This window comes from Metarhizium robertsii (assembly GCF_000187425.2).
Source record: "Metarhizium robertsii ARSEF 23 chromosome Unknown MAA_Scf_5, whole genome shotgun sequence".
Classification (NCBI taxonomy): domain Eukaryota; kingdom Fungi; phylum Ascomycota; class Sordariomycetes; order Hypocreales; family Clavicipitaceae; genus Metarhizium; species Metarhizium robertsii.
In genome coordinates this window covers 1,612,144-1,637,299 of record NW_011942193.1, presented here as the reverse complement: position 1 = coordinate 1,637,299, position 25,156 = coordinate 1,612,144, and the positions used below count along the sequence as shown (strand labels likewise).

Sequence of the window (25,156 nt, the reverse complement as noted above, 5' to 3'; positions counted from 1 at the left end):
GCTCCCCTCCTTGGCCAATATAAACATCGTCTGCTGGTATAAAGCCATCTCCAATCCCATCAACAATGTTCAGCACTATTCTCCTCACTGCCACCTGCAAACGCCTGCCATCGACGTTTTGTCCCCAGCATTCATCCGTTCTGTTGTCACCATCATCGCAGCTGCTGAGGAGTGGCAATTCATCCCTTCGCCCTTTTCCCAATCTTCCCAATCTTCCCAATATTGTCATTTCCCAAGTTGCCATTCCCACAGCACCCTTCTAGCTCTACCAAGTCCACAAGTCCCAAATCGTCATCAGAATATCCGGTTCTTAATCCCAACTTGTTACTCAAGTCGATCATGGCTGCCTCAAATTTGCCGCAATTGCCTGCTGCCCTTTCTGGTCTGGCAACTTTCATTGCCGAGAATCCTGGCAAGCCTATGGTTGAGATTATGGAACCATATCGCAACTATGAAGCTCGTTTGCGGGAGATTTACGCCCAAGATCGCCAAAATCCAATTCTGAACGATCCATATCTCAACGTTGTTCCCCTCTTTACCGAGGACACGGCCAAGATCACGACTCGAGCAAGAGAATTGTCTGCCGAGTCCGAAGATGAGAAATCCAGATATATCATGCCGCTGCCAGCCGACAAGCGAAGGCCTCATGGCTCACCAGCCACAGTGGCCGACTTCACGGAATTCCAGCACAACTTCAACATCTTTTCGGAGTCTTCGCTGGTTGAGGTCGATTGGAACAATGTGGTTGCCGCCGGCTCTTCTGTCGTCAACTGTTTACTGCCGGTACCCAAGGAGTTCAAAGTTTCAAAGCGAAAGCTGCGCGAGTACTATCACGAAAAGTTCTGTCCAGCATCTGATGTCGATCTTTTTCTTTATGGACTGACCCATGACCAAGCCATTGAAAAAATAAAACAGATTGAGCGTGCCGTCAAGGACGCTCTTTTGAATGAAGTCACGGTCGTACGTACCAAGTATGCCATCACAATAGCGAGCCAATACCCCGTCCGTCACATTCAGGTACGCTTTTCGCTATTCGCAAAGTCCACATTACTGTCTCCCGCAATGCTAAGGGTTGGTTGCAGATCGTTCTTCGTGTGTACAAGTCTGTCAGTGAGATTCTAACCGGCTTTGACATCGACGCTGCCGGTGGTGCCTATGACGGCAAACAGGTTTATGTCACACCCAGAGCATTGGGAAGTTTCATTACTCAGATCAATCACGTTGATCTATCTCGCCGCAGCCCCTCCTATGAGAATCGTCTGTCCAAGTACTCACACCGGAATTTCGAGGTTTACTGGCCAGACCTTGACCGAGCCAGAGTTGACCCTACCATTTTTGAGCGAAGCTTCCAGCGGACACTTGGTCTAGCCCGACTTCTGGTTCTTGAGAGATTACCCACCAACTATGCTCGTGAAACTTATCTTAATAAGCGACGAACTGAGCGTGGCAGACCTGCGCGATACCGAACTCTCGTGCCCATGCGAGGCAATATCAAGGATTCCCATGAGGATGAGGTAGCCGACTGGCTTTCGGAAGAGGATGTCAGTAACTATCACACCTTTACTGTTCCGTACGGAGAAAAGTTCAACGCCAAGAGAATTGAAAAGCTCTGCTATACCAGAGACTTGCTGTTGAACGCAGAGTGGAACCAGCCAAAGGAGCGTGAAGTATACCTTCATCGTCACCCTGCTTTCTTTGGACGCGTAGAGGACGTCATTGAGGATTGCTGCGGTTGCTGCCCAAAAGCAGTCACACCCGAGGAGATAGAGATTTCAGAGAAGGAGGCAGAAATTTACATCTCAGGCAAAGTTTCATTCCTTATTGACGATCCAGGTCGTCAGCAAATTGGGTCTTTCAATCCGCTTACAGAACAAGATTGGACGGATATGGCATACGTCGGAAATACTGCTCGACTTTGTCAGTCAATCGTTGACGGTGATATCGACGACGTGCTCAACTGGCTTTCCCAGGAAGAGGCCGACCCCAACAAGCGTGATTACACTGGGCGAACACCATTACATCTTGCTGTGATGACTTCGACCCCCGATATTGTGAAGTGTCTACTTGATCATGGGGTGCGCCTCACCGCTCGTCTAGCCGATGGTAGAACCGCTCTTCATTTGGCTGCCGCTCGCGGCAATGCAGAGATGATAAAGATTCTCATGGAAAAGAGCATTGAAAACGAGGAAGCTGAAGAAGAGAGGCAAGCTAGGCGCCGCCAGACTGCTCATGGAGATAAGGTTGTTGGCGCCAGGATATTGCAAGACAAAGGAAGCAAAGAATCGGACGAAGAAGAAGAGGCAGAAAAAGAAGAGGAAGCAGGCGAGGAGCATTCAGATGAAGAATCAGAAGGTGAACTCATTGATGACGAAAAGATTGATCTCGATGTGCAGTCCCTCGCCACCGGCTCCTTCATTAATGTTTCGAAAAAGAAAGATGGTGAAAGCACAGATGATCTAGTTCCAGAACAGTCTGAAGATGAGCCAGATTATTATCAGATTGATGTGCTTGCTTGGGATACGCCTTGCTCGCCACTACATATCGCTATTGTCGAAGGCCACGAGGAGAGTGTCAAGCTATTGTGCGATGTAAGTTCTTGCGAATATTAGAGAGGCATTCGGTTTTCTCGCGCTTTGTTGACACTAGCTCTAGTATGGCGCCGACTCGATTTTGCCAGTGAAGTTTCTAAACAACAATAACGAGGCAGACACGGCGGCCCTTTTGACGCTTACCCTGGCCCTTAGTCTTCCGAAAGACAAAGCTATTTCCATGGCTCGGCTGCTACTCAAGCTTGGTGCAACGTCTTCCCAGGCAGATGCTCAAGGATGTACAGCTTTCTACCGTTTTGTAGAGCATGGTGACACTGAACTCGTTGACACTCTGTTGGAGAACGATAAGATGGGTGTGAAAACGGCAATCAATCATATTGTATTTGGTGGCTACAGTTGGAATCCAGAAACCACCTCACCAGTTCACGGTGCTGTTCAGCACGGTGATTCCATCCTAATCCTCAAACTCCTCAACGCGGGAGCTGTTCCTGAAGTTGATTTTGATACTTGGCTGAAGGCTGCTAAGATTGCGCCGAATCTGTCCGGAAATCTCGGCGACCTTGACCGCTCCAAGAAGACTTACAAGCGGTCTTACGAATCTCCATTGTGCACTGCTATTCGGTATGGAAATATCGATGGCGCAATGAGGTTGTTAGAAAATGGGGCCAACATCGATGCAATGACACACGACACAAATGATGCCTTCGACAATGACTGGCGTTGGAGGTACACGAAGGGCACCTCGGTCTTAGATCTCGTACGCGACATGATTGAAATACTATCCAAATATGAAGGGGAAAAGTCGACCGTCACAAAGCCAGAGATACAGCCCGGCTTAGACGCCTATCTTGAAAAGCTTAAGCCCGGTACATACAAGCATTGGCTAGTCTCTAGAGATGTGCAAATCAAGAAAAAGAACTTCAGAATCAGTATGAAGTCTTACGAAAAGCACCTCCAAGTAGTGGATAATATTAAGGGTGCTCCGGAGAAGTTAGAGGCTGTAACAGAAGCCTTAGCTGGGTTCAAGTCTCTTGAAAATTTCATGATTTCCAAGGGAGCCAAGACGTTTGCCGAGATGTATCCAAATATTGAATGCGAGAAGCGAAAGAAGACTTCCAAGGATGATAGAGAAAAGGACAAGGACAAGGACTACAAGTACGAATTTGTTTTCAGGACTGACAAGGACATGACCGAGGCGAGACGCGATGGATATATTGAGCTGTAGGTTCATTCTTTCCATATTCTATTCATACCGCTAACACTACAAACAGCATGGAGGCTGCCTGGAGTGGCAATCTGGAACGTATCAAGGAACTGACGCTCCAAGCTTGGGGCACGGAGAGAGATCAACCTCCGCTCAAGATCGTCATCACTGACAATAGTAACAACTCTCCATTCTCCGTTGCTTTCCTACATGGCCGTTTTGATGTTGCAAAGGCAATTCTGGAGATTGTCAACGCTCAATGGTCCCCTGCAGACAAGGATGAGGTTCGCTATAGGATCAAACAAGACCAGCAAGATGACGAGGATGATTATTACAGTGACGAGGACGCATCTGAAGAATCAGACAGCGAGCCACAGATTGAATCTCGTGTCATTGACAAGAACTTCACCATAGAGGATATTGGCCAGGTTTCTATGCAGGTCAAGTCCCACATTACTGCGGTGCAGCATCTTTGCGATAGTGTGTCAACGTTCGACGTCAAGGACGGCGAAGCTTCCAAAGCTAAATGGCATCATCGCACGCTCTTCCAGCATCTTATGGAAAATGACAATGTCACTGGATTGAAAGTACTCTTGGATATGTCTCAGCATTTCAGCGAAGAAAAAACACAAGACAAAGATGATGACGAAGCGACTTCCAGATTTACATTCCCTGAACGAGACTTCCGCTGGGCCGTGGAGCACGGAAAGACGCAAATGCTATCTCTCATTATCAAGCGAACCGGCGCAGGCGTCCCTCTAGATCACCTTGTGAAGAAGAGTGGTGTTGAAGTAAAGGAAAAGCCACGATATTACCAAGGGCTTACCGTTTATGGTAAAAAGAGGTACGTGTTGTCTTACTCTCATTGCTCTTCACGTGTTTTGGGACTGGCTAACAGATGTGTCTTTACAGAAAGGATTGGGCAAATGCCGGCCGAAATGTGGTGAGCAGAACCAGTGGCATGAAGACTCCGCCGCTGCTGCATGCTGCACTGGAAGGATCAGTCGATGGTGTCGAGTTCTTCTTGGGCGATAAGCCACACAGGCTCTATGCTGAGTTCGGTAAATCCAAGGCTGCTCACGAGGACTCGAGATTCAAACATTTGAAAGAGAGTCCTGGAGGCTTCAACAGGGCCATTTCAATGTGGCTTGGTGCTGATAGTAAGTTTCCTCTGTCCAGCCAATATCTACACCTACGTTGTCTAACCGTAAGAAACAGATGACTTGGTCATTCATTGTGCAGTTTTGGGCAAATCCAAGGAATCGGCAGAATTAGTGGAGTACCTAGTAACAAACTGTCCCGAGTACCTTGAAAAGAAAACATCTGAAGGAGAAACGCCCCTGATGATTGCATGCAGGCTTGGTCGAACAGACTTTGCCAAGATTCTCATTAATGGCGGAGCCGACCAGTCAACTCGAAACTTAAAGGGCGAGAACATACTTCATGCGTGTCTTTCCAGGCTTCCCAAGGCTGCTCAACTCAAGCCCATGTTGGACCTCTTCGACGCCGAGCTCAGAAGCCATCTTTTCCTGCAACGTAAGAGCATTACAGAAAACGGCACCACCCCTCTACACACTTGGATCTGCCAAACTTCTGGACTTGGGGCCACCGGCGAAATCGAACAACAGTATAGCAACTATTACTACCGCCGTGGAAGATACATCTCAAACCAAACCTACTCCAACGAGAAAGATGTTGTCGACATGCTCAAACTGCTCCTCGAGTGCTCAAAGGGCGAGGAACTAGACATGCTTAACGGAGCCGGCGAAACTTGTCTGCATACAGCCACCAAGCAGGACATGCTATCCCTAGTCAAAATTCTACTAGAATTCAATCCAAAGCAACTCTATCGCGAAAATGCAGTCGGCCGAACCCCCGCAGAACTCGCTCATGATGGCCTCATTAACCACGTCTTCTCGCGGCCCGACCGCCCCGAAATCAACCGCAACGAACAAATCTCCGACATCGTCAATAAGTCTACCGAAACCTACCGCGATGAAGCTGTCTTCAAAGACAAAGTCGCTGACCAACTCAAGACCAACATTGCAGAGCTTGGTTTAAGCGGCGACTATTCCGCCAAGGACCTCGCGCTCATCCTGCCAGCCATGGGCATAGGTGAAGGCAAACTGGAGAAGAACTTGTCCACGGGCAAACTCAAACAAGTAGAATGGGATTTTATGGCTACTACAATGGAGAAACACGCCGGTAAGAGACGACTTGTGAGTCTAAATGAGGCGAATGATGTCGCTAGACGGCTGGGAGAGAAGCACACTAGCTCGCGGTACTTTAGTGTCGAGTCCCGGAGAGATGAAGACGACGAGCTGGCATCAGATAATGGAAAGGGGGATGAGAAGAACGATTTTGCTACGAGAGAGTTGGCAGATCGGTTGGCTAGTGCGTGGCTGGAGGAGAAGAAAGAGACTGAAGAAAGCGATGAGGATAGCGATGATGAGTAGGTGGTTTGACACAGGATGATGCGTGGAACACGAGAAGACTCGACTCGATAGCTAGGTTGCTATCATACAATGGCTTGATTTCATATTTCTGTCACTAATACTATCTCCTTTATAGTGCGTGGCCATTAACATGATGTTTTATTGCGGATGGGAGAAGCTCCATGATGATTAGAATCCAAATACACTTCCTCGAACTCCAAAACGTCAAATCCGTGACTGATACCAAAATTGAGCCCCATATATATTTGCATACACTTTCTTGGGAAAAAAAAACCTTCCAACTCCTCCACGCATGTACTGCTCACGCCACATAAACAGTAGCTTTGGGAGCTCCATCGCCCCAAAGTCCAACCACAGCCATGGCAAATGCCAGCGCAGCCAAACCAGTACGCGCAAAGTAGCCCCTGGCAAGTCTCTCAACCTCAACTCTTACTTCTTCCCCGTTGATATCCTCAATGTCCTCCTCACTGGCCGGTTCGCTGTGAACGTCGCCTAGGACTTCATAGCTGGCTTCCATTCTAGCGCGCGGGGATGACTTCCTAGGCTGCTGGCGCTGAGCAGGACGAGAAGCAGGTTGGGGGAGAAGACGCGGGATAACTGTCGAAACAACCGCGAGGACGGACGTATACAGAAGGTACGGGTGGCGAGCCCGGCGAGGCGAGAGAATGAAGGCGAGGAAGAGGGGTGCCGAAGCAAGCGATGTAAGCGTCAGGAGTGGCGTCTGCAAACTCGTGGTAAGGGAGGCGATGGCCTGCGAGGCGGATGCTGATGATGGGAGGCGCAGGAGCGCAGGGAGAGTGACGTTGGAGACGGTGTATGATACGCCCTGTGATGTGTTAGAGATGGTTCTGGGTGTAAGCCGAGGCCCTGTGCGTCATTGAATCCGAGATGGCGATGCTGTGTGCTCGCCGCAAGTTTCAACATCTGCTACTACCCAGAGCAAAAACATCGTAGGCTGCGCCTAGAGCACACATCACCGCCATTCCGAATGGCTGATCAAGTAAGTACAGGAACGGGCAAACATACCGTCAGCAACCCTAACGAAAAAGTGCCCACGAACTTGAGGGCCGAGACGGCCTTTGCGCCAGCGCAGACCATGATCCTCGTTTGTGTCGGTTGATATTTCTCAAGTCGGTCAAGGGCTCGATACAGTGGCAGCAACGAAATTCCAGCAACCGAGACGAAACTGGTGATGCGTCGGAGCGGCCAAGAGGGGTTTGTTGGAGAAAGAGTGAGGAGTCGTTGGAGCTGGGGTGAGTGAGGCCACCAGGTACCTGTTAATATGTACTAGCACCGCTGCACAAGCCGAGCTCCAGCTGCACGATTGTCCATGGCCTTACGTCAAAGGCGGGCCATAGAGATGCCCCCCTTTCATTGGCCACCTGTGATGCAGTGAACAGTCTCCACCTTTTTGAACACTAGCCCCACACGAACTACTACCAAAAAGCTGTCCGTGTTTTTCTCAACCTGACTTTATCTTCTTTGATTCCTTTCCTCTCCAACAACTGCATCAGGAATCGGTAAGTACACATACCCTTGCACGCAAAACCGCCCTGCCAGCATATTTCAAACAGTCAATCTCAATGATGAATTATTTGCTTTCAAACCCTCCATAATAATAGGAAGAGCCGTCTGAGACACCCCTCGGGTACAACCCCTTGGCTATAATACCAACTTGAATTTTCCTGCCGATGAGTTTTGATCCCGCTGCTATTTTCAAACTAGCGTCTCTGTCTTTTTATACATCGCCATATGTATTGAGCAGGGCGCTGGGGGAGTGAGGATCCTCGTCGTTGGGCAGGTTGGTGCGGTGAGGGGAGTGGTGCTTATACAATGGGTTTCTGAAGAGATTATTGTGTGTTCTTTTGTTCGTCTTTTTTTCAAAAAAAAAAGTTTCACCTGTTTATTTTTGACACAAGCTTTGTCTGAGACGTGTTCAGAGGATTGAGTGCTGACATGGCTTTGAAAGGTTCCATACTACGACATCTCGAGCGGGCGGCATTTAAGTTCGAACGCTATAATTTTATGTTGCGCTGCGCAACTCATGCAATCATTATATAGCCCAGCAATAATACACTTTTCCATTTCGCCCAATCTCTTGTTCACCAAATCGTGTCTTGACGTTAGTGCTACTAAAATGAAGTGCATTTTGAACCTTATGCATCACTGTCACTGTCGAATACCTGTCGTCTGCCACGAGCAGGACGTTTTGCAGCCAGATCCTCAAGATCTGAGTCTGATGCGTCCATCGAAATAACTTTCTGAAATGCTTTTCTCTTAACAAGCGTGTCGACGTCGGGCATGTCGTCGCTTTCCTGCGTTGCTGAGAAGCGTGTAGGAACGTAAAACGGTTGTTTTGATTCCGCCTTGGGCGTACTTTGTGCTGACGCTGTCGTTGGTGATGTAACCTGCGATCCGACCATGCTCGATGTCCCTTGATTGTCTGCCACAACAAAGTCCAAAAGGTCCGCGCCATCATCTGATCCGCCATTTTCTATCAGATCACTATCCCGCTCACAATCGTCACCAAGCTCATCGCTATTGATGCCGGTTCTTTGTTTCGTTTTTCTTCCCTTTCGTTTACTCTTTGGCTTCTTGGTCCTCTTGCGAGCCCTGCTATTCATTCCTGGGGTCTCTGAATCATCTTCTAGTTCCGATAATCCAGCGATAGAAGTTGTCGAAATCTTCTTCCTCTTGCCTCTTGGAGGCTGTGATTCTTCATTGTCCGCCTCCACAGACCGCTGACGAGTCGACCGCTTCTTTGTTCCTGAATCAGAGGTATCATCCACATCTGGTTCTCCGTCAGATGCAATGAAAGCTCTCACCGTTATATCTTTAAAGCGGCTAGTGTCCGTCGACCGACATTGTCTGACCAGGCTCTCGGGCTCAGTGCCCATCTTTGCCAAGAGCTTGACAAAGCGTCGAGTGCAAGTGCCATGTTTCAGGTTTGCCACTGGCCGCAACTGCCTCTGAAAAAGGGGATATGCAGTCATACTAGGCATGTCTGTTTCCTCAACCACACTATGATTGAAAGGTAGGTCGCGGTAAGATCTGTCGAGCTCCTTAAGCTCCTCCTCGGTCAGAACCACACTACTCAAATCCGGAATGCTCTCAAGGTCATTTAATTCGGGGTTCTGTTTGGGTTTCGATTGTTCTGGCTTTGGGCCACTTTTCATATAATACGACAATTTCTGAAATCCAGTCTCTACCCCATCAGGCATGTGAAACTTTTTGGGTGGTTTCTTCTTCCCGGCAGCAGGGCGACGTTTCTTTGGCTCTGGTAGAGATGGGTCCTGCGTGTTCTCAACAGGTATCTCCACAAACTTCTTGTCCACCTCTGGTCTAATTTCTCGGGGAACGATCCTCATTGACAGGTCAAATCGAAAGTTGAATCGGCTTCCTTCACATATGAGTTTTTGCATACTCTCGTAGCTGTCCTTGGATTTGGCAAATTGATCTTCCTCTTTTCCTCTCATTAGCAGCAGAACAATATTCCCTGCCCTCTTTCGTCCAGTTCGGCCCATTCTCTGCAACATCCGAATTGGCGAAGCGGACGAGTCGTAACAAACAATAAGGTCGACTTGGCCAATGTCCAGTCCTTCTTCACCAATGGAGGTAGCCACTAGTACGTTGAACTCGCCCTTCCTGAACTTTTCAATAGTCTGGATCTGTTGTGCTTGTTTCATTCCTTCTCCTCGTTTTCCGTCCGCTTGTCCCACAAAGACGCTAGCCTTGAGAAGCGGCTGGTGCTTATTGAGTTGGCACACTATATCTTCTGCTGAATCCCGATACTCGCTGAATACGATCACTCGAGTAGTCGAGCCTTCCCCTTGGTCCATGAAATGGTTCAGAACGCAGTCTACCAACGCCGCAAGTTTGGGATGGCCAACAAAGCCATCTGTTCTCAGCCATCGCGAGATATGGTCCATCATTTTCTGAAAGCTGGAATGCTCGATGAGTTGCCGTTTGTATTTCGATCCTTTTTCGCCCTTTCCTTCCTGCTCGCTTCTAAAGTCTTTCATATTATCATAAAATGGCTTGATTCCGTGAAAATTGAGTAGTTTTATCGAGTGTGCCAGACTAGTCAGCACACTGAAGATTGCCCGCATCATGAACTGGACGCCCTGATTTGCATGCCGGCCTCGAGTTGCGAACCATTCTTTCTGAACCTGCATCAACCCATACGTAGACATTGCCATTGGGTTTCGACCATAATAAATATTCTGGGAGCCAAGTTTGTCGACAAGCGGTTTCAGTGCTTCTGTGAACAGCTCGCTAACAAGATTCATCTCATCCGATGGGTCAAGAACCATTTTCTCGATATTTCTTTCGTGGACATACTGCCTAATGTCAATTGACTCTTCTGTTCTGATTTCGCAGTGTGAAATGCCCAGGTTGTCAATAACTTCTTGGACCGTTTCAATTTTTGAGCCTGGCGTTGCGGTCAAAGCCAAAACTCGGAAGCTCTTTGAGAATCTTCTTATAAGTTTTGTAACTTTTGCATATGCGTATTCGCCAACAGCACGATGCGCCTCGTCAATCACAAGAAGGGCGATGCTTTTAGGCTCCGCATACCCATGAGAGAGATCATTAAGTAGCGTTTGTGGTGTCATAAAAAATACGCGCCTCTTTTCCCACTCCTCGGCTCTAAGAGCTGGCTGAATATCTCCCGTCAACAAGGTCGTATGTGATCGCGGGATGCCAACGATATTGTAGCAGGCGTCTATTTGTTGGGCGGCCAGAGGCTTTGTAGGGGCCACAAAAACGATCTTGGCTGATTTTGTCCATCGATAAAAGTTGAGCATGACTGTTGCGGCAATGAATGTTTTGCCCAGGCCTGTAGGCAAAGCAACGAGGGTATTGTTAAACAGGCTGTTCTTAACAATGCTGAACTGGTAATCTCGAATCGCGCCAAGATTTGTTGGGTAGACCCATGTTTCCATTTCCTTCCTGTCTAATTCGTGATGACTCGGCTCCTCGTGAGGCACGTCTGCTCGAAAAACTCTCTGTATGGGAGCTTGGGTACGGAAAGGGGCATCTTCACGAACCTCCGTCCCCCACAACGTCGTTTGCCGAAAGTTTCCCGACGCAGTCCTAGTCAGACCGTTTTGCACTCTAGGTCCATTTGACGCTTTCCGAGATGTTGGAGCTGCCGCCACAGAAGCCGATTTTTCTGGCTCAGGTGAGGAGAAAGCATCTGAAGGTAAATCTTCGAGCTCTTGTGCCGCAGCTGCCAGAGGATTCGATTTCGTCCAGGTCTTATTTTCAAACTGAGCCTCATTTGATGACGGCTGTGAGACAGGCCGGGCCCTGTTGGATGAAGATACCTGATCCAATGCCTCAAGGAAATCCTCGTCGACAAAATCCTCCCCAAACTCATCATCATCCATGTTTGAGGGGGCCAACCAATCAGGCCACTGTTGAACTTTTGGACACCTCTTTAATACCTCTGTATGGAGTGCATTTTAACTGAAACCCACCATACAGAAGTTGCTATGCATCCAGCTCGCGTGAGTCGGTGGTTGTCACGTCAAGCGCCGGGTTGGCCATGTACGCGTTCTGATATTGCTGCACAAATTGACACGCGAAATGAGAACCGTATCACGTGATGTCATTAGTCCTCTAAAAAAAAGTGGTCGCCCTATCCACACGATTCAAGGTTACATACCAAATAATAGACAAACTCGAACGGGTTCTATTCTTTAATTCAACGCTCATATAAGGCATTCACATTCAGCCACGCACCGGCCTCATTGTCTGAACATCAAAACAAGTATCAACTGCTCATTCACTGCGTACTCCGAACATCACGTTGACTGGGGCTGGTGCCTGGGATGCCTGGTCTCTTTGACACAGAGAAGTGGGTCCTGAATGGACGTCGGTCACCAGGCTTTCACGCGGACCCATGTGCGAAGCTTATCCATTTCTTCTCTTCATAACATCGTCTCTTCACACCGAGTGACCAGTCGCTCGCAACACCCAGCGCAAGTTCAGTTCATGTTTTTAGTGACACAGCGTTGACTTGCAGGCCGGCAGCTCGGTTCATAAGCGCTCATTGTACCTGGCGACACGCTCGGCCACTCGAGCAACTTCTCCCACATCACTGCTTGGTTTACTGTGCGCCATCTCGTCTGTCTTTGAAGCACTGCTTTCTTTGTTTGGCTCCCTTTCTTCTACCCATCGATAACTTTCCGTTTCATCAGTGGCTATTCGATACTTCGAACGGAAGTGCTTACACAGCCATTCAAGAAACATTAGCCACAAACACATAAACAACAACTATAAACATCCAGCCTCCCCGGCTGTCGAATCGCCGAGACGAAATCACAACAGCCACTTCACCAGCTGCTTTTCAAAGTAACAACAAGTCTTCAGCGCTGAATTCTATCACTTGTTCCCTCACTTCGCCCTCTGGACGACTCTTCAATATGGCTCCCCGAGGTCCTCGAGCAGATGCCGCCCAGCGAGCAAATCGTGGTGCTGCACCCAGAGCGAAGGCTACAACTAAGGGGGGCATTCAAAAGAGGAGGGCTGGTGTAACAAGGACCGACGTGGATGGCGATCTTGACATGGACGCCGTTGGTAAACAAGCTGCAAGAGCTATGGGAACCGAAACGAAGGGTCCAAAAGCAAAAACAGCGAAAGCCGCCCCAGGGAAGTCCCTTCGAGGCACCTCAGCAACAGCTCAAGCAGTTTTGAAGCATGTACAAGGGAAAAACGTCAGACTTCCTGCAGCCAGCTCAGGGCGGGTCACCCGATCGAGGGGCAAGGGAGCCGACTTGCACTTCCTCCGCGTGCATGGATTAAAACAGAGCAAAGCAGCAAACAACCAGGACGGCGGACTTAGTGATCTACTCATCTTCCTGGAGAGAAAAGCGTCCTCATTCACTACGGGAAATCAAACACGACAAATCATGATAAAAAAGGTATGTCGGCCATGAACGCAAGATGCAGGGCGCCATCGTCTAGGGAGAAGTCGCAATGCTTGCGCACTGACGGCTTCGACACGACTATTTTCGTTGAGACACATTGCTCCGACGAAGACATGTTTAATCCGGCCCCGGTTGTGAAATATTCAGTTTTATAGTTACTCGCTAACAACAAACAGTCTCACATGGTTGGAGATTATGTCTTTATCGGTGCTGCGAAGGAGGACGCGGATGAGATCCTTAAACTCAACACTTTCACATTTGCCGGCGCACAACTGGAAATTGTCGAATCAACCGAGGATTTGGCAGGCCAAAGTAAAGGAACAAGATCCAAAGAGGGCCAAGAACTTGCAGCCAAGTTTCAGTCCATTTTGAGTCAGCGGTATATTGGCGGCACAAACAAATTACTGAAACTTGATGCACTTGCTTCTGATGCCGCACTCGTCACAATGGGCATGTTTGAGAACCCAGATCTTGCATTAAGGTCATTCAAGGGTCTTATGGTCATTTGTGATGAGCTTTTTAAGACGGAGGAGGAGAAGAAGGAAGCTATTGAGAGCATCAGTCTTGCCAACAACAACATCAATGACGTTTCTGAGGTTGAAACGGTAGCAACAACGTTCCCTCACTTGAAGCACCTGGATATGAGTGGAAATCAGATCGCCAACATGGCGGCCCTGGAAAGGTGGAAAGGCAAATTCAAGTCACTAGAAACACTCTACATGACAGGCAATCCTATCGATACTACCGATCCGAGCTACAAAACAACACTGTTGCAGTGGTTCCCAAAACTGCAGGATATCAACGGTGTGCGGGTCCGCACCGCCGAGCAAATTGCTGAACAAGAAGCTGCATCAAGGCCAAAGCCTATCCCACAGAGTGGCCCAGACTTCCGCGATGTGAACGGCATTGGCGAGAACTTTCTCTTGGCGTTCTTCACTGCCTACGACAATGACCGACAGGGCTTGGCGTCTAGACTGTACGATGATCAGAGCCAATTTTCGTTGGCCATTGACACACAGTCGGTTAGGGACAAGGACGCCCCCGCTCCGATGGGATGGGCTTCATACATCAGGGTGTCTCGAAACCTGATGAAGATTACACATCAAAATGCCAGAGTTCAGCGACTTTTCAAAGGTGCCAACGTCATCTACGAATTGTGGAAAGGTCTCCCACCAACGAAACATCCCAACATCAAGGACGACCTGAGTAAATGGATCATGGACTGCCACCCACTGCCCGGTCTTGCTGACCCTGCAGGCCAAAACCCAATGGGCGTGGATGGCTTGATCATAACGGTACATGGAGAGTTTGAAGAATACGACGAGAAGACGAACGTTGTTGGGAAGCGAAGCTTTTCACGTACCTTTGTTCTGGGACCTGGTCGGCCTGGCAAGGAGCCTATTCGAGTCGTCAGTGATATGCTTGCCCTCAGAGCGTTCAATGCGCTACCAAACGTCTTTCTTGCGCCGAATCAGGCTCCTGGTGATGGCAGTCACAACACCGACACCAACAGCCAACACCAGGCCATGGTTGCTGAACTATGCAAACAAACTGGTATGGTACCGCAGTATTCGGAAATGTGTCTGTCCCAGGTTGGGTGGGAATTTGATAAGGCATTGGTGATATTCAACGAGAAAAAGGTACGTGCTATTGTACCCTGACACACTTGTACAGAGTCTAACTTTCTTGCAGGCGGGACTGCCATCAGAGGCATTCGCTGTACCACCTCAGTAAAATAGTGTGGGACAGGTACCATTACAAACACCATCTATCACAAAGAAGACCTGCGACCAGTTCGCGTCGAATTAGGTGCTATCAGGAGTGAGGAAGCACGAGTGCATTACTTGGCGTCATTGAGCGGCGAAACAAAGGAGAAGGGGGGACTATTGGGTTTATTTGATATCATGTTTTCTTTGAGGAGTTTAGGCGGGCTAACAGAGGCGTGAAACTGTCTTTTTTTTTTTTTTTCTTTTCTTTGCTGGTGTCAGAATCACTGTATGAATAGATTTTTGGTCGCTCGTCAGAAAGGTTCAATGGATATGCTTGACGGTCAATGAAGTCACCGGCAGATTGGAGATGTTGCAGTGAAGTTACACACGCTAGGGGGGGTAGTTATATGCCACAAGACCGGATGCGACGCAAAATGCAGATTGGAAATGATGGTTTCAGTTGGGAGGTACCGGTGTAGGGTAGCACTGAAGCGGGAAGGCGTCACCAACCGTAGTGTAGAATGGAATTGGGCAGAATAAACAGGAACAAAGGGCACCATGACCAAATCATCAACTGACATCGACCCGTGTATGGCACGTCACTACCTAGCACCCAAGGTGGTGGTGAAATTGACTCCTCGGCACATGTAGTTATCCACAACTCCTGTGTGCGGAGTACCCACGGGTCTCTCCCCCCCCTTCAAAAAAAAAAAAAAGGTCGAGCACACCGGACCTTTTTTGTCATGGGCGCCAACGACGACGTGTGACATCTGTGCGTCTGCCTCCAACCACGATGTGTTGCTTGGGATTAGAACCACCTTGCCACCCACGATAAGCACCTTCACGGTAGTCTGCGAGTTGGCTTCACGAGGGGGCAGCCAATCAGCGCTGTGCATGGCATCATGGTAGGTGCTAGGGTGGTGAGGAACCGCGCGCGTAGTCTCGGTGCTGTAGGGTGGGTGGTGTAACGGGACACATTGATGCGTCACTTTGTGTTTGGGCTCTTGCTGGCCATGGTAGGAGGGCGTGCTGCTGCAGGTTCTTTTTTTTTTTTTTTTTTGGGTAGGGTCACTGTGACTGGTGGCTACGATGATGCCGCTCGTGCGCTTCTGAGCTGGCGAGGGGCACGCAGGGCGAAGTTGAGAGTCTCCCTTGATGTGGGCGTTGTGATTCAATGATTCACCTGGGTGGCCCTTTTTTTTTCCTTTTCAACTACACTGCGGAGTAGACTAGGACCTTTGTGTTTAAAAAAAAAAGAAAGAAAGAAAGAAAGTATGAGCCTGTTGTTTTTGGTCTTGGTAACGGTTCTTGTCCGCCAGAGGTAGAATCGCTTGGGTGCATATGTGCCTGCCTAGGAGGTACCTTACCTGTGACAATGAAGTGTAAATGAAGTACAGTTTGGGTTAGCAGAACTTTATATACGTAGCTGCAAAAAGGGTCCATGGAGAAGCGTGACCTGAATCTGCGTCGCGGTGGCTGCTGGTATTGGGCGATGACCTGGGATCAAATGGGCACCGGACCCATGGGCCGGGGTGGGTTCTCGCCATGAAGAGCCTGGTATGTACAGAGGTACCTCGCACGTGGCTCTCAAATACCCGGTACCCTGATGCTCACCAAAGTTACTTGACAAGTTACAAGACTACGTTGTAGTTGCGTTGGCGGTCCCGGGGATGGTTGTGTTTGAAAGCGTCAAGTATTTCTGACTTTTTGGGCCAAACCCACATGAGGCACGTTGCCATGGACGCATGAATTGGGATACTTCTTACTACAATAGCCCACATCCCCGAGCTCTTTGGATCGTCGGTGGGTTAACCCCGTGGTTGCGACGCAAATTCTGCAACAGGACATGTGTGCCGCATCATCGTCTTTGACTTTTGGGTTGCTCGTTCCCAAAGAAACGTGCACGATGCATGCATGGTGGGCACTAGCCGTTCCAAGATGGACAAAAAGAAGTCTCAATGTTGATCAGCAGGGTGCCCAACTGCAGATGCAAGGAAACGGAAATAGTCGATGCGGGCAAGAGAATGAACACACAAAAAAAAAACATTCAAACAGAGATAGACCAAGCCTTTTTTTTTTTTTTGTTTAATTCCATGGAGGCCAAGTCTGCCACGCGCTAGCATCTTCAGACGACCTCTTCAAGGAACATGACCAGACGACAGGACGATCTCGGGAATGGGGACGCAAGTTGAGTCAAGTACAACCAGTACCAGACATCACAAGCACCTGAAGCAGGCCATTGATGGATCCTCGTCGGCTACAACTCCGTACCGATATTCCACATGTCCTGGGCCAGGTTCCCCGGTCCTCTGGCTAGCCGCTAGCATCAATTCGTGCTGCTGCTGCGGCGTGGCTTGGGTTCAAATGTTGCGAGTTCTGTGACTTTTTCGCCGTGCCATTAAAAAAATATCAGCCATTGCAAGAGACGACTGCCTAGGGAAATACATACAGTCCGGTTGCACCACGCAGATAGAGTCGTCTTTCATCTGGCAATGTCTGGTTACCAGCTGTGCTTGAAGCCCCTGCTCATCTCTGCTGGCCTCATATCCCAAGCGAACCGGACTCAAGAGGAACTAGAAACACGAAGAGACCCGTTTCGTGCCCACCTGCATTGCTCTGCTCCGTACAATACGTATATACATAGCTCAAGAGCTATAATAACTCGCACTCGACGGAGTGCTCGGTTACTCGGATACGGAGTATGAAGTGCTATTTATTTCAGGCCAAGCTTTTGTCTTTGTCAATTGATGCCACACATGACAGCCCAGAGCCATGTGGGATGTCGTGGCCCCCCGTCGCCACCACCACTGCGGGTTGCACGCGTGGCATCACATCACGTCAAGTCGGACGTGGTCATGGCAGTTTCCGACCACGTATTGTCTGCTATGCCGTACGGGGTACATGTGTATGCACAGCACAGCTTCAAAGCATACTATTAGCAGACAGGCAGTGCATGCTATTACGGAGTACATGGCAGCGGATTATATCGTGCATCCGAGTTGACACACTCCCAAGCTTCAACCTACTTAAGTAAAGTAAGCTGCACAATGTATGGACGCAGTACTGGTACATGTGCATAGTACTCCGTACTTCAGGGCATGCAAGCACAGAGAACGGACCAATGTCTGCATGTGCACATGTGGTGATGAAAATGGCATGGGCCTTGACCCCAGGCGGCCCATGGCCGGTTAGCGTGTTTCAGCCTGTGTGCGTGTACAGGACGCCAGACCAGGGGGGAGGCTCGATCCATCGTCGCGACATCCCTGCTTGAAGCCGAGCCAGTCCAAACGCTGGTTGGCTGGTGATCATCGGGTGTCTTTGATTCCAGAACGTCGCTGGCCGGAAGTCAAGTTGCTTTGCCAGAAAGCTCCTGATGTCATTTCTTGCGACAATGTCTGCCATGACGACACTCCGCACCGTCATAATCTCGGCCAACATCAATCTAATAAATAAGCAGGTACTCCGTACATGTGTGCCGACCCAATTATCATCATGATAAACGTATTATTCATAGTACTTGACACGTTAATTTATAGGGCTTTGTAGCCAAAATATGTACGGGTAAAAATACTTGACAAAGGTACTCTGGAGTAGATTAAAAGCTGCACCTCACCGCAATCAAAAGATCTATTGCACAGGAAGACTGATCGTCCCGACATCTGGATGCCCTGTTCCAAAATGCACTGTCAAGGTGTGTACTAGTACTGCAGGATAAATACTAAAGTACATACGGGGGTCGGGAGCTTGTTGGGACCAGGGACCGTATGAATTGCAAATCTGTATAAATACTTTACCAAGCATGGAATTAATCCCCTTCTCTCTTTCCATGGAAGCATCGGTTTTAACCAGGACTACGGAGTACTCCGTAGCGTGCGGGGTACTGCAGCCGCGTTGCTGTTCCTTTTTTTGTCTATTGTTTCTTTTCCAATCGTGGATATTCTGCTATTGTTTTCAGAAGTTGTCTGTGGCGTACTGCATGCTGCTGTATTTGACAGCTTTTTCTCGTCGCGTCTTCATTGCACATCATTTCGACACGTCGACACGTCGAGATATCTAGATATTCATGCCAGCTACTCCGTACTCCGTCGATTGCCACGTTGACCACCGACGCCCAGTGTCATATTCATGCCCAAGACCAACTGCACTCCTTATATTGGCCAATATTGGCCAGGGATGGCCGATTGTGCCATGGCGGCTTTGGGAGTGTGGCGGCACTGCCTTGAAATATGCTAATTTCTCCCACGTATAACTAATACCATGTTACGCCACCTTTTGACTTTATCTTTTAATGAAGGCCCACGATTGATATGTATACACATGGAGTTGGCGATTTGAAAATAGTATTTGCAGTACTGCTTTAGAGTTGTTCATTACCACCTAGGCAGTCGAGGCGCCCAGAAACCACTAGTCAACCGTACTAGAGAGACGGACAGGTCGAATAGGCCTAGCGCACAATGTTAGTATGCATTTTTGCAGTATGGAGTAAGACAAATCGTGTTCATTAAGATGGGATTTGAATATCGCGCCCTGTGGGGTAAGCGTTCAAATACACCATCAAGAGTTTCGTTGGAAGAGTAGTAGAAAAGCAAAGAAATCGCAAGACGGAAAAAAAAAACCAAAGCCAATGGAACATGCCGACGTGTCAGCTGAATGGCTCATGTTCCAATGGACGCTGGACACTGATTACTCCGTACTCCATGTGTGTATGTAGATGCGGTGAGTAAGAGCTCTGGAGAGACATCGGACAATGTTTGCTTTGTTTGTAACACACTCAGCTAGGCGGTGGATTTTTTTTAGTTCGACAAAATACTCCGGCGTCCGGGTAGGTATGCCTGCGAAGACTCCGGAGAGGGACATACGATACCCAGTTGTGTCTCGAATATTGATCATGATTTTTTTGTGGTGCTTCCTTCCGTCCAGCCATCTATGTATTTCGTAGCTCGACGTTGTCATCCTGCAGACGATTGAGCGAAGCAGCCCTGCATCATAACGCTTCCCTGCAGCTCAAAAGCCCAACCAACCTCTCGTGGCCTGGAGAGCTGCCTGCGCATGGTGATAGGCCAAGTGGTGTGAATGTCTGAACCCCTTTTCCCGATTCCCAGCCAACTTGTAGCAAGTGGCGGTGATTGGACGGGGGGGACAGGCAGGGACAGTGATATCCAGCCACCAGAGCAAGCCACCCGCAGGTCCAACACCCATAGAGGTCGATCAAGGCAGGCATGTATCGAGAGCCAAAAGAATACGATTCCATTGTTCGATGAAGCTACCGGAATGCTGGGTACCGTGTCGCGATGTGGGACTTGCACCGCTGCAGGCTTGGCGGTGGGTTGCGCCCATAATGGAACTTTGCACACGCGTGTTGATTGGCCTCACCTGGATGAGGTTCCTCCAGCCCCAATACCGCCTTGGTCAAGAGGATGACAAGTCGTCGGAGATGCTCAGTGGTGAAGAGAGGGCGGAAGGCTGGAGAGGGGCGACGGATTGTCTTGTCTGTTGGGCGACGGGTGAGCGTGCTGCGAGGACAAGGGCGTTGGTTTGGTCAACCACGTCGTGCCCAGACAGAGATGTCTCCTCTCCCTTCTGTTATTGTATTTTTGCGCGACAGGGCCAACAAGTTCGCTGGTGGCCCTTGCTTGGGACTGAAGGGAGGCCACCGAGTAGCAATACGTACATACAGAGAGAGTACTCCCTAGAGAGAGCACTGTGATAGCAATACTACTGCAGCTCCTATCTGGGGTTTCGCTGTCATTGTTTCGAGGTAGACTGGCTGGTTCTGGACAGTGCGTCAATGCATCTCATCCGTCGTGCCGTCCAATATGGAAATACTGCTACTTACGGGTCTGGTGGACTGCGAGTTCGTGGACGGCATGTCTCGTCCCGTGTGTTTGATGCCGTGATTGTCCAGTGCTACGGAGACTGTGTGCCCGTGTACGGAGTACTGGTGCAACAAAGGCGGTCCGGCCAATTGGTGAGGGAGCAAACCGGCGGCGGCGGTCAGTCAATGCACTCTGTGAGGTGATGATGGGATCAATTCTGGATGTGCAAGGGCCAGGGCCAAGGCCAGGCAGGGCCAGTCGTCAATCGTTCAATGTTGACTCGACCCCCCGGTGCCAGCTATCGAAGAGCCCGGGCGCCGTTGTGGACGCTGTGTGGGCGCTCTCCGGTGGACCCAGCGCCGGCAGCATTGAACCCGGTCAACTGGCCAGTACGTCAACGTGCAACTGGGTAGCATCGCCGGTGCTCGCGCAGCTGCCCCTGGTCAACTCTTGAAGCTTGTGCATGTGGCCCTGGTCTGTGTGCCCCTGGTGCCTGTGCCCGTACCTGCACCGGCACCTGCACCACCTGGGCCGTAGTACCAGTACCAGTACCAGTACGCGGTACGGAAGTACGTACTACTTGTGCCTGTACGGAGCACCAGACCTCTTTCTGGCTGCCAGGCCGGGCCAATCTGGTCTCAACTGGTGCTCAAGTGCCAGTTGAGTTGCAGCATCGCACCGTTGACCTACCCAGTAGGAGCAGTTCCTCTCCTGGCTGTCTGGTTCGTTCCTGGCCATGTTCTGGTCTGGTCTGGTCTGATTTCCTCGCCCTCCCCCCACGTCCCAACCTGTCCCATTCTATTTGCCCATCCCATGTTCCATCTCCTGATCCTGTCGACCTTCATCTTCCCACCCTCACACTCTCTCCTCTTCCTGGAGTTCCTTTCCGTTCCTTTCTCCAAACGCCTTGCAGCTGGTCTTGTTGCTGCCCTACATTGAACTTCGCCTTGTCTTTATAGTTTCTTCCGTGTGCCGTCGAACAGCAGCCCTGCGCTTGCTTCTTTTCCACATCGCCTTAGAGGTTTCAGGCGTTTCCGACCTCTGCCTGAAATCGAGCTGCTCATCCTTTCACATTTTTTTTTTCATATGCACTCGACGGATTTTGGAATTTGCTGGCAATATCGACGTCTAGACGACGCAACACGACAAGGAATACCGTTTTGGGGGACTCGAACCAACTGAAACTCGCGTCGACTCTCAACCGGAATAGTTCGAATCGTCAGTGCCTTACGCTCCGTATTTTCCTGTTCTGCTCGTGTTCTCGCTGCATGAGGCCGAACTTTTCGAGAGCAACCGCAGCCGTTGCAAATCGCCCGTTTGCACCATAACTCGGGCTTGGAAACGCCGTAATCCGTCTCTTCTCATCCCCGCCCTGGTTCGAACTGCCAACCGCAGAGCAGGCTTCTCGCACGCATTATTTGTGGATATCAAGCCAATTGATTGTGCTGGCTTCACTGTCGTCATGTTATGAACAAGTTCAAGTGAGAAATTAACATCGTGTGATTTGGCACTAGGCAATTTGCCCATTCTTGCGAGCTCCCTCTGCCTTCAAGGAACATTGCAAACATGCCTGCCCCTGAACCTCCCAAGTCCTTAGACAATTCGTGCACTGTCGTTTACAATGGCACGCTTTACTCCTACTCACCTGAAGGTTTCGTGTCAATTCGCCTTGAGGATGGCGCGAAGTGGAATATTCTTGACTCTGGCGTGAAAGTCACGGGTGCAAGTTGCGTCGGCAGCGCCAGACCGAAAAACATTGATCCAGCTTTCTTCGTGGTTGGTGGCCAGGCAGACTCCGAGGACTATCCTGGTTTACAAAAGTTTACATATTCGACTGGAAAATGGTCCACGGTTCAACCTACCAATATGGTCACAAAGCACCGGCAATGGCATTCATCAACCTACATCGAAGCAACCGACACAATTCTGGTATTTGGTGGGAACCAAGATGGAAAGAGTGGCCCGTCGGCAGACACATTTATAATACAGGCTTCAGAGCCTTATACTGTCACCATACCTCCTCCTCCGGCAGTGCCGTCTAATCAGCCCCCCGCCAGCTTGCGCCCGATTCTCGCCTCGGCAACCGATGCAGACGTGATTCTGGTAGGAGGCGGTGACAATCCTGACAATACAAAGGTGTACTGGTTTAGCGTGGGAGGCAATTGGCGATATACTGACTGTAGTCTAGCTGAGCCTATCAAGAAGGATACCAGCTCAATACAGGGAACAGTCGTCTCAGGAGAGGATGGGTCGAAGAACTTGATATTGTTTGATCTAAGCCAATCACCAAACCAGGTCTCACGTGTGGTTATACTGGATGGCAATGGAAAGTCCTTGACTAACTCACCTGTCATAACCTCTCGCGATGTCGACAAGGACAAGCGCGATCTGACTTTGGCTAATTGGCCAAAGTACAACTCTTCTTTGGCGCCAAAGGAAACGAGGGAAAACTATGCAATGGCACGAGGCCCTAATGGTATGGTTGTCTTTTCCGGAGGCAACCCCAAAGATCCCATCGCATTATTTGATACGACGAATAACAGTTGGATTAATTCCACTACCTTCTTTGACAGCACACAGAAGGTTCTTTCGAGCACTTCTACTACGTCTTCAGCGACATCGACCTCTACATTATTTACATCAACTTCATCAAGTTCTGTCGCTGCTGCCACCTCTACCACAGCAGCAGCTTTGCCCCCGGTATCCGACACCCCGGAGGATTCGGGTCCTAGCTCAAATGCTATTCTTGGTATTACGCTGGGCTCTATTGCGGGTTTCCTTGCGCTTCTAGGTCTTATCCTGTTTTTGCTTCGGCGTCGCAGGAAACAGCTTGACCACACGGAAACGGGGAGACCGAGCCACACTCCATCTGAAGAGAAGGACATGTTCGCTTTTAACAAGAGCCCATTGTCCCCACCTCCCCATTTCAAGGGACACCGGCCACAAGCATCGGCTGAATCCTATTCCTCTGTTGCTATTCTCATGGGCCGAATGAATAAGGAGAAATCTGGACTGAGCAGGAAGCCAAGCAACGACACGGCACGTAGCTCTGTGAGCTCCTTGCATAAACAACTTAAGAGTAAAATCAGCAAACCTATTCCTCAGAACATGGTACATCCATCTCTGCAAATTTATGAGGAGCGTGGTGTAGCGTTTGATCCTTCTGTGGCAGAACCTCGTCCTCGAAATGGTCGGATGGAAGCCAATGATGGTACACGTCGAAGCTCTGGTTGGAATCGATATTGGTCTGGTGGCAGTGCCTTACAAATCCTTGGGTTTGGCAGCGGCAAGAGGAACACCATGACTTCCGAACAAAGCTCTCGGTACTCGGATGTTGCCAAGAACCCTCGCGCCACGCAAGACTCGGCAACGGTTCCGCCGCTGAACTTCGAAGGGCGACCAGCTGTAAACAGTGTTAACTCTGGCAGTCCAGTAGTTGCACAGTATGTCAGCCAAATGCCTTTCACTGAGGGTATGTCTGGAACGATTGAGCGACCTGTGTCGCCAGTATCCTCAGGGTACTCCAGTGGCATTCCGGAGAGTATTAATGAGATCTGGGATCCCATGGAAGCTAGTCAACCATGGGGGGCCAATCGTGCTCCGAGCAGTGCATATGGACCTAGCTCGTATATGACATCGGAAGCTGCTGGTGATCCTCCGGCTGTGCAGCCTCCTTCGGGAGTCAGCAGGCAGCCGCAACTCGCTATGGCGTCAACGTCTGATATGAGCTGGCTTAATCTTGGAGACCAATCCCGGGTTTGAAAGAGCAAATAATTCCTCCTTGAAAAGGGAGATGTGATGACGTTGCTCTCTTGAGATGCATTCTCACGACCTAGTGGTGTAATACCCAGCGACACGTTTGGCGTGGTGCAACGCTTGCATTTGAAGTAGACACTGGTTTTTTGGCAAGTCGAGGCAGGGCAAAAAAAAGTACAGCACACTTGTCTTAAAACAATTTCTCACATTTCTTCATCTTGTTCATCTCCGACTAGATCACTCAGGCCTATAGTCTCTAAGAAGACTCGGAAGGCTGGTGTCAACTCAGCACAAAGCATGACCTGGCGTCGACATCTCTTGTGTTTGGACATATTTCGGATTATACTCTGTGATTGCGCGTTCTATTTTCTCTGCATCCTAGATCACAGCCACTCATTGGCGTTTCTTTCTCTTATTTCCATATTTTGGCGTCATTCGTTACGATACCACCGCTACCCTCTTGTCACATGTAATTCGTTGAAATGAGGAGGATAAGGCTCCCTGGAATATAGGAGGACTGTCAGAGAGACGCGAAATAAGACTGCTTGCCGCGAGACAATGGGCAACCAGTCTTTGTATGTATATTGCGGCAGGCAGTTCTGCAAATATGTAGCTAGCTACAAAGCACATGCATGACACTAGTCTAACATTCGGCCTTGTGAACTCTCGATTTTATCTGCATATGTTGTCGGAATGTCTTATGTTTTGTTATGTAAGATAGTTGGCAACGCTAC

General features: G+C 49.5%; 5 protein-coding genes across 5 annotated transcripts; 3 read left to right on the top strand and 2 right to left on the bottom strand.

The window, feature by feature from the left end:
* Positions 1 to 339: 339 nt before the first annotated feature.
* On the top strand, positions 340 to 6,209 carry MAA_04167 (ankyrin repeat protein; the record flags this gene model as incomplete). The annotated part of the gene is made up of 6 exons (XM_007822165.1): positions 340 to 1,017; positions 1,083 to 2,588; positions 2,653 to 3,770; positions 3,821 to 4,597; positions 4,666 to 4,913; positions 4,972 to 6,209. 6 exons carry the CDS (start codon positions 340 to 342, stop codon positions 6,207 to 6,209), a joined length of 5,565 nt encoding a protein of 1,854 aa, XP_007820356.1.
* A 301-nt stretch (positions 6,210 to 6,510) lies between these two features.
* MAA_04168 (uncharacterized protein) lies at positions 6,511 to 7,307 on the bottom strand (the record flags this gene model as incomplete). Its single annotated transcript, XM_007822166.1, has 2 exons — positions 6,511 to 7,035; positions 7,236 to 7,307. The coding sequence occupies 2 exons, from the start codon at positions 7,305 to 7,307 to the stop codon at positions 6,511 to 6,513; spliced, it is 597 nt and encodes a 198-aa protein (XP_007820357.1).
* Positions 7,308 to 8,365: 1,058 nt separating this feature from the next.
* On the bottom strand, positions 8,366 to 11,599 carry MAA_04169 (helicase C-terminal domain protein; the record flags this gene model as incomplete). The annotated part of the gene is made up of 1 exon (XM_007822167.1): positions 8,366 to 11,599. The coding sequence occupies one exon, from the start codon at positions 11,597 to 11,599 to the stop codon at positions 8,366 to 8,368; it is 3,234 nt and encodes a 1,077-aa protein (XP_007820358.1).
* Positions 11,600 to 12,637: 1,038 nt separating this feature from the next.
* Positions 12,638 to 14,875, top strand: MAA_04170 (mRNA export factor mex67; the record flags this gene model as incomplete). Its single annotated transcript, XM_007822168.1, has 3 exons — positions 12,638 to 13,135; positions 13,318 to 14,781; positions 14,834 to 14,875. 3 exons carry the CDS (start codon positions 12,638 to 12,640, stop codon positions 14,873 to 14,875), a joined length of 2,004 nt encoding a protein of 667 aa, XP_007820359.1.
* Positions 14,876 to 22,232: 7,357 nt separating this feature from the next.
* Positions 22,233 to 24,428, top strand: MAA_04171 (pre-mRNA splicing factor CLF1; the record flags this gene model as incomplete). The annotated part of the gene is made up of 1 exon (XM_007822169.1): positions 22,233 to 24,428. The coding sequence occupies one exon, from the start codon at positions 22,233 to 22,235 to the stop codon at positions 24,426 to 24,428; it is 2,196 nt and encodes a 731-aa protein (XP_007820360.1).
* Positions 24,429 to 25,156: the final 728 nt, after the last annotated feature.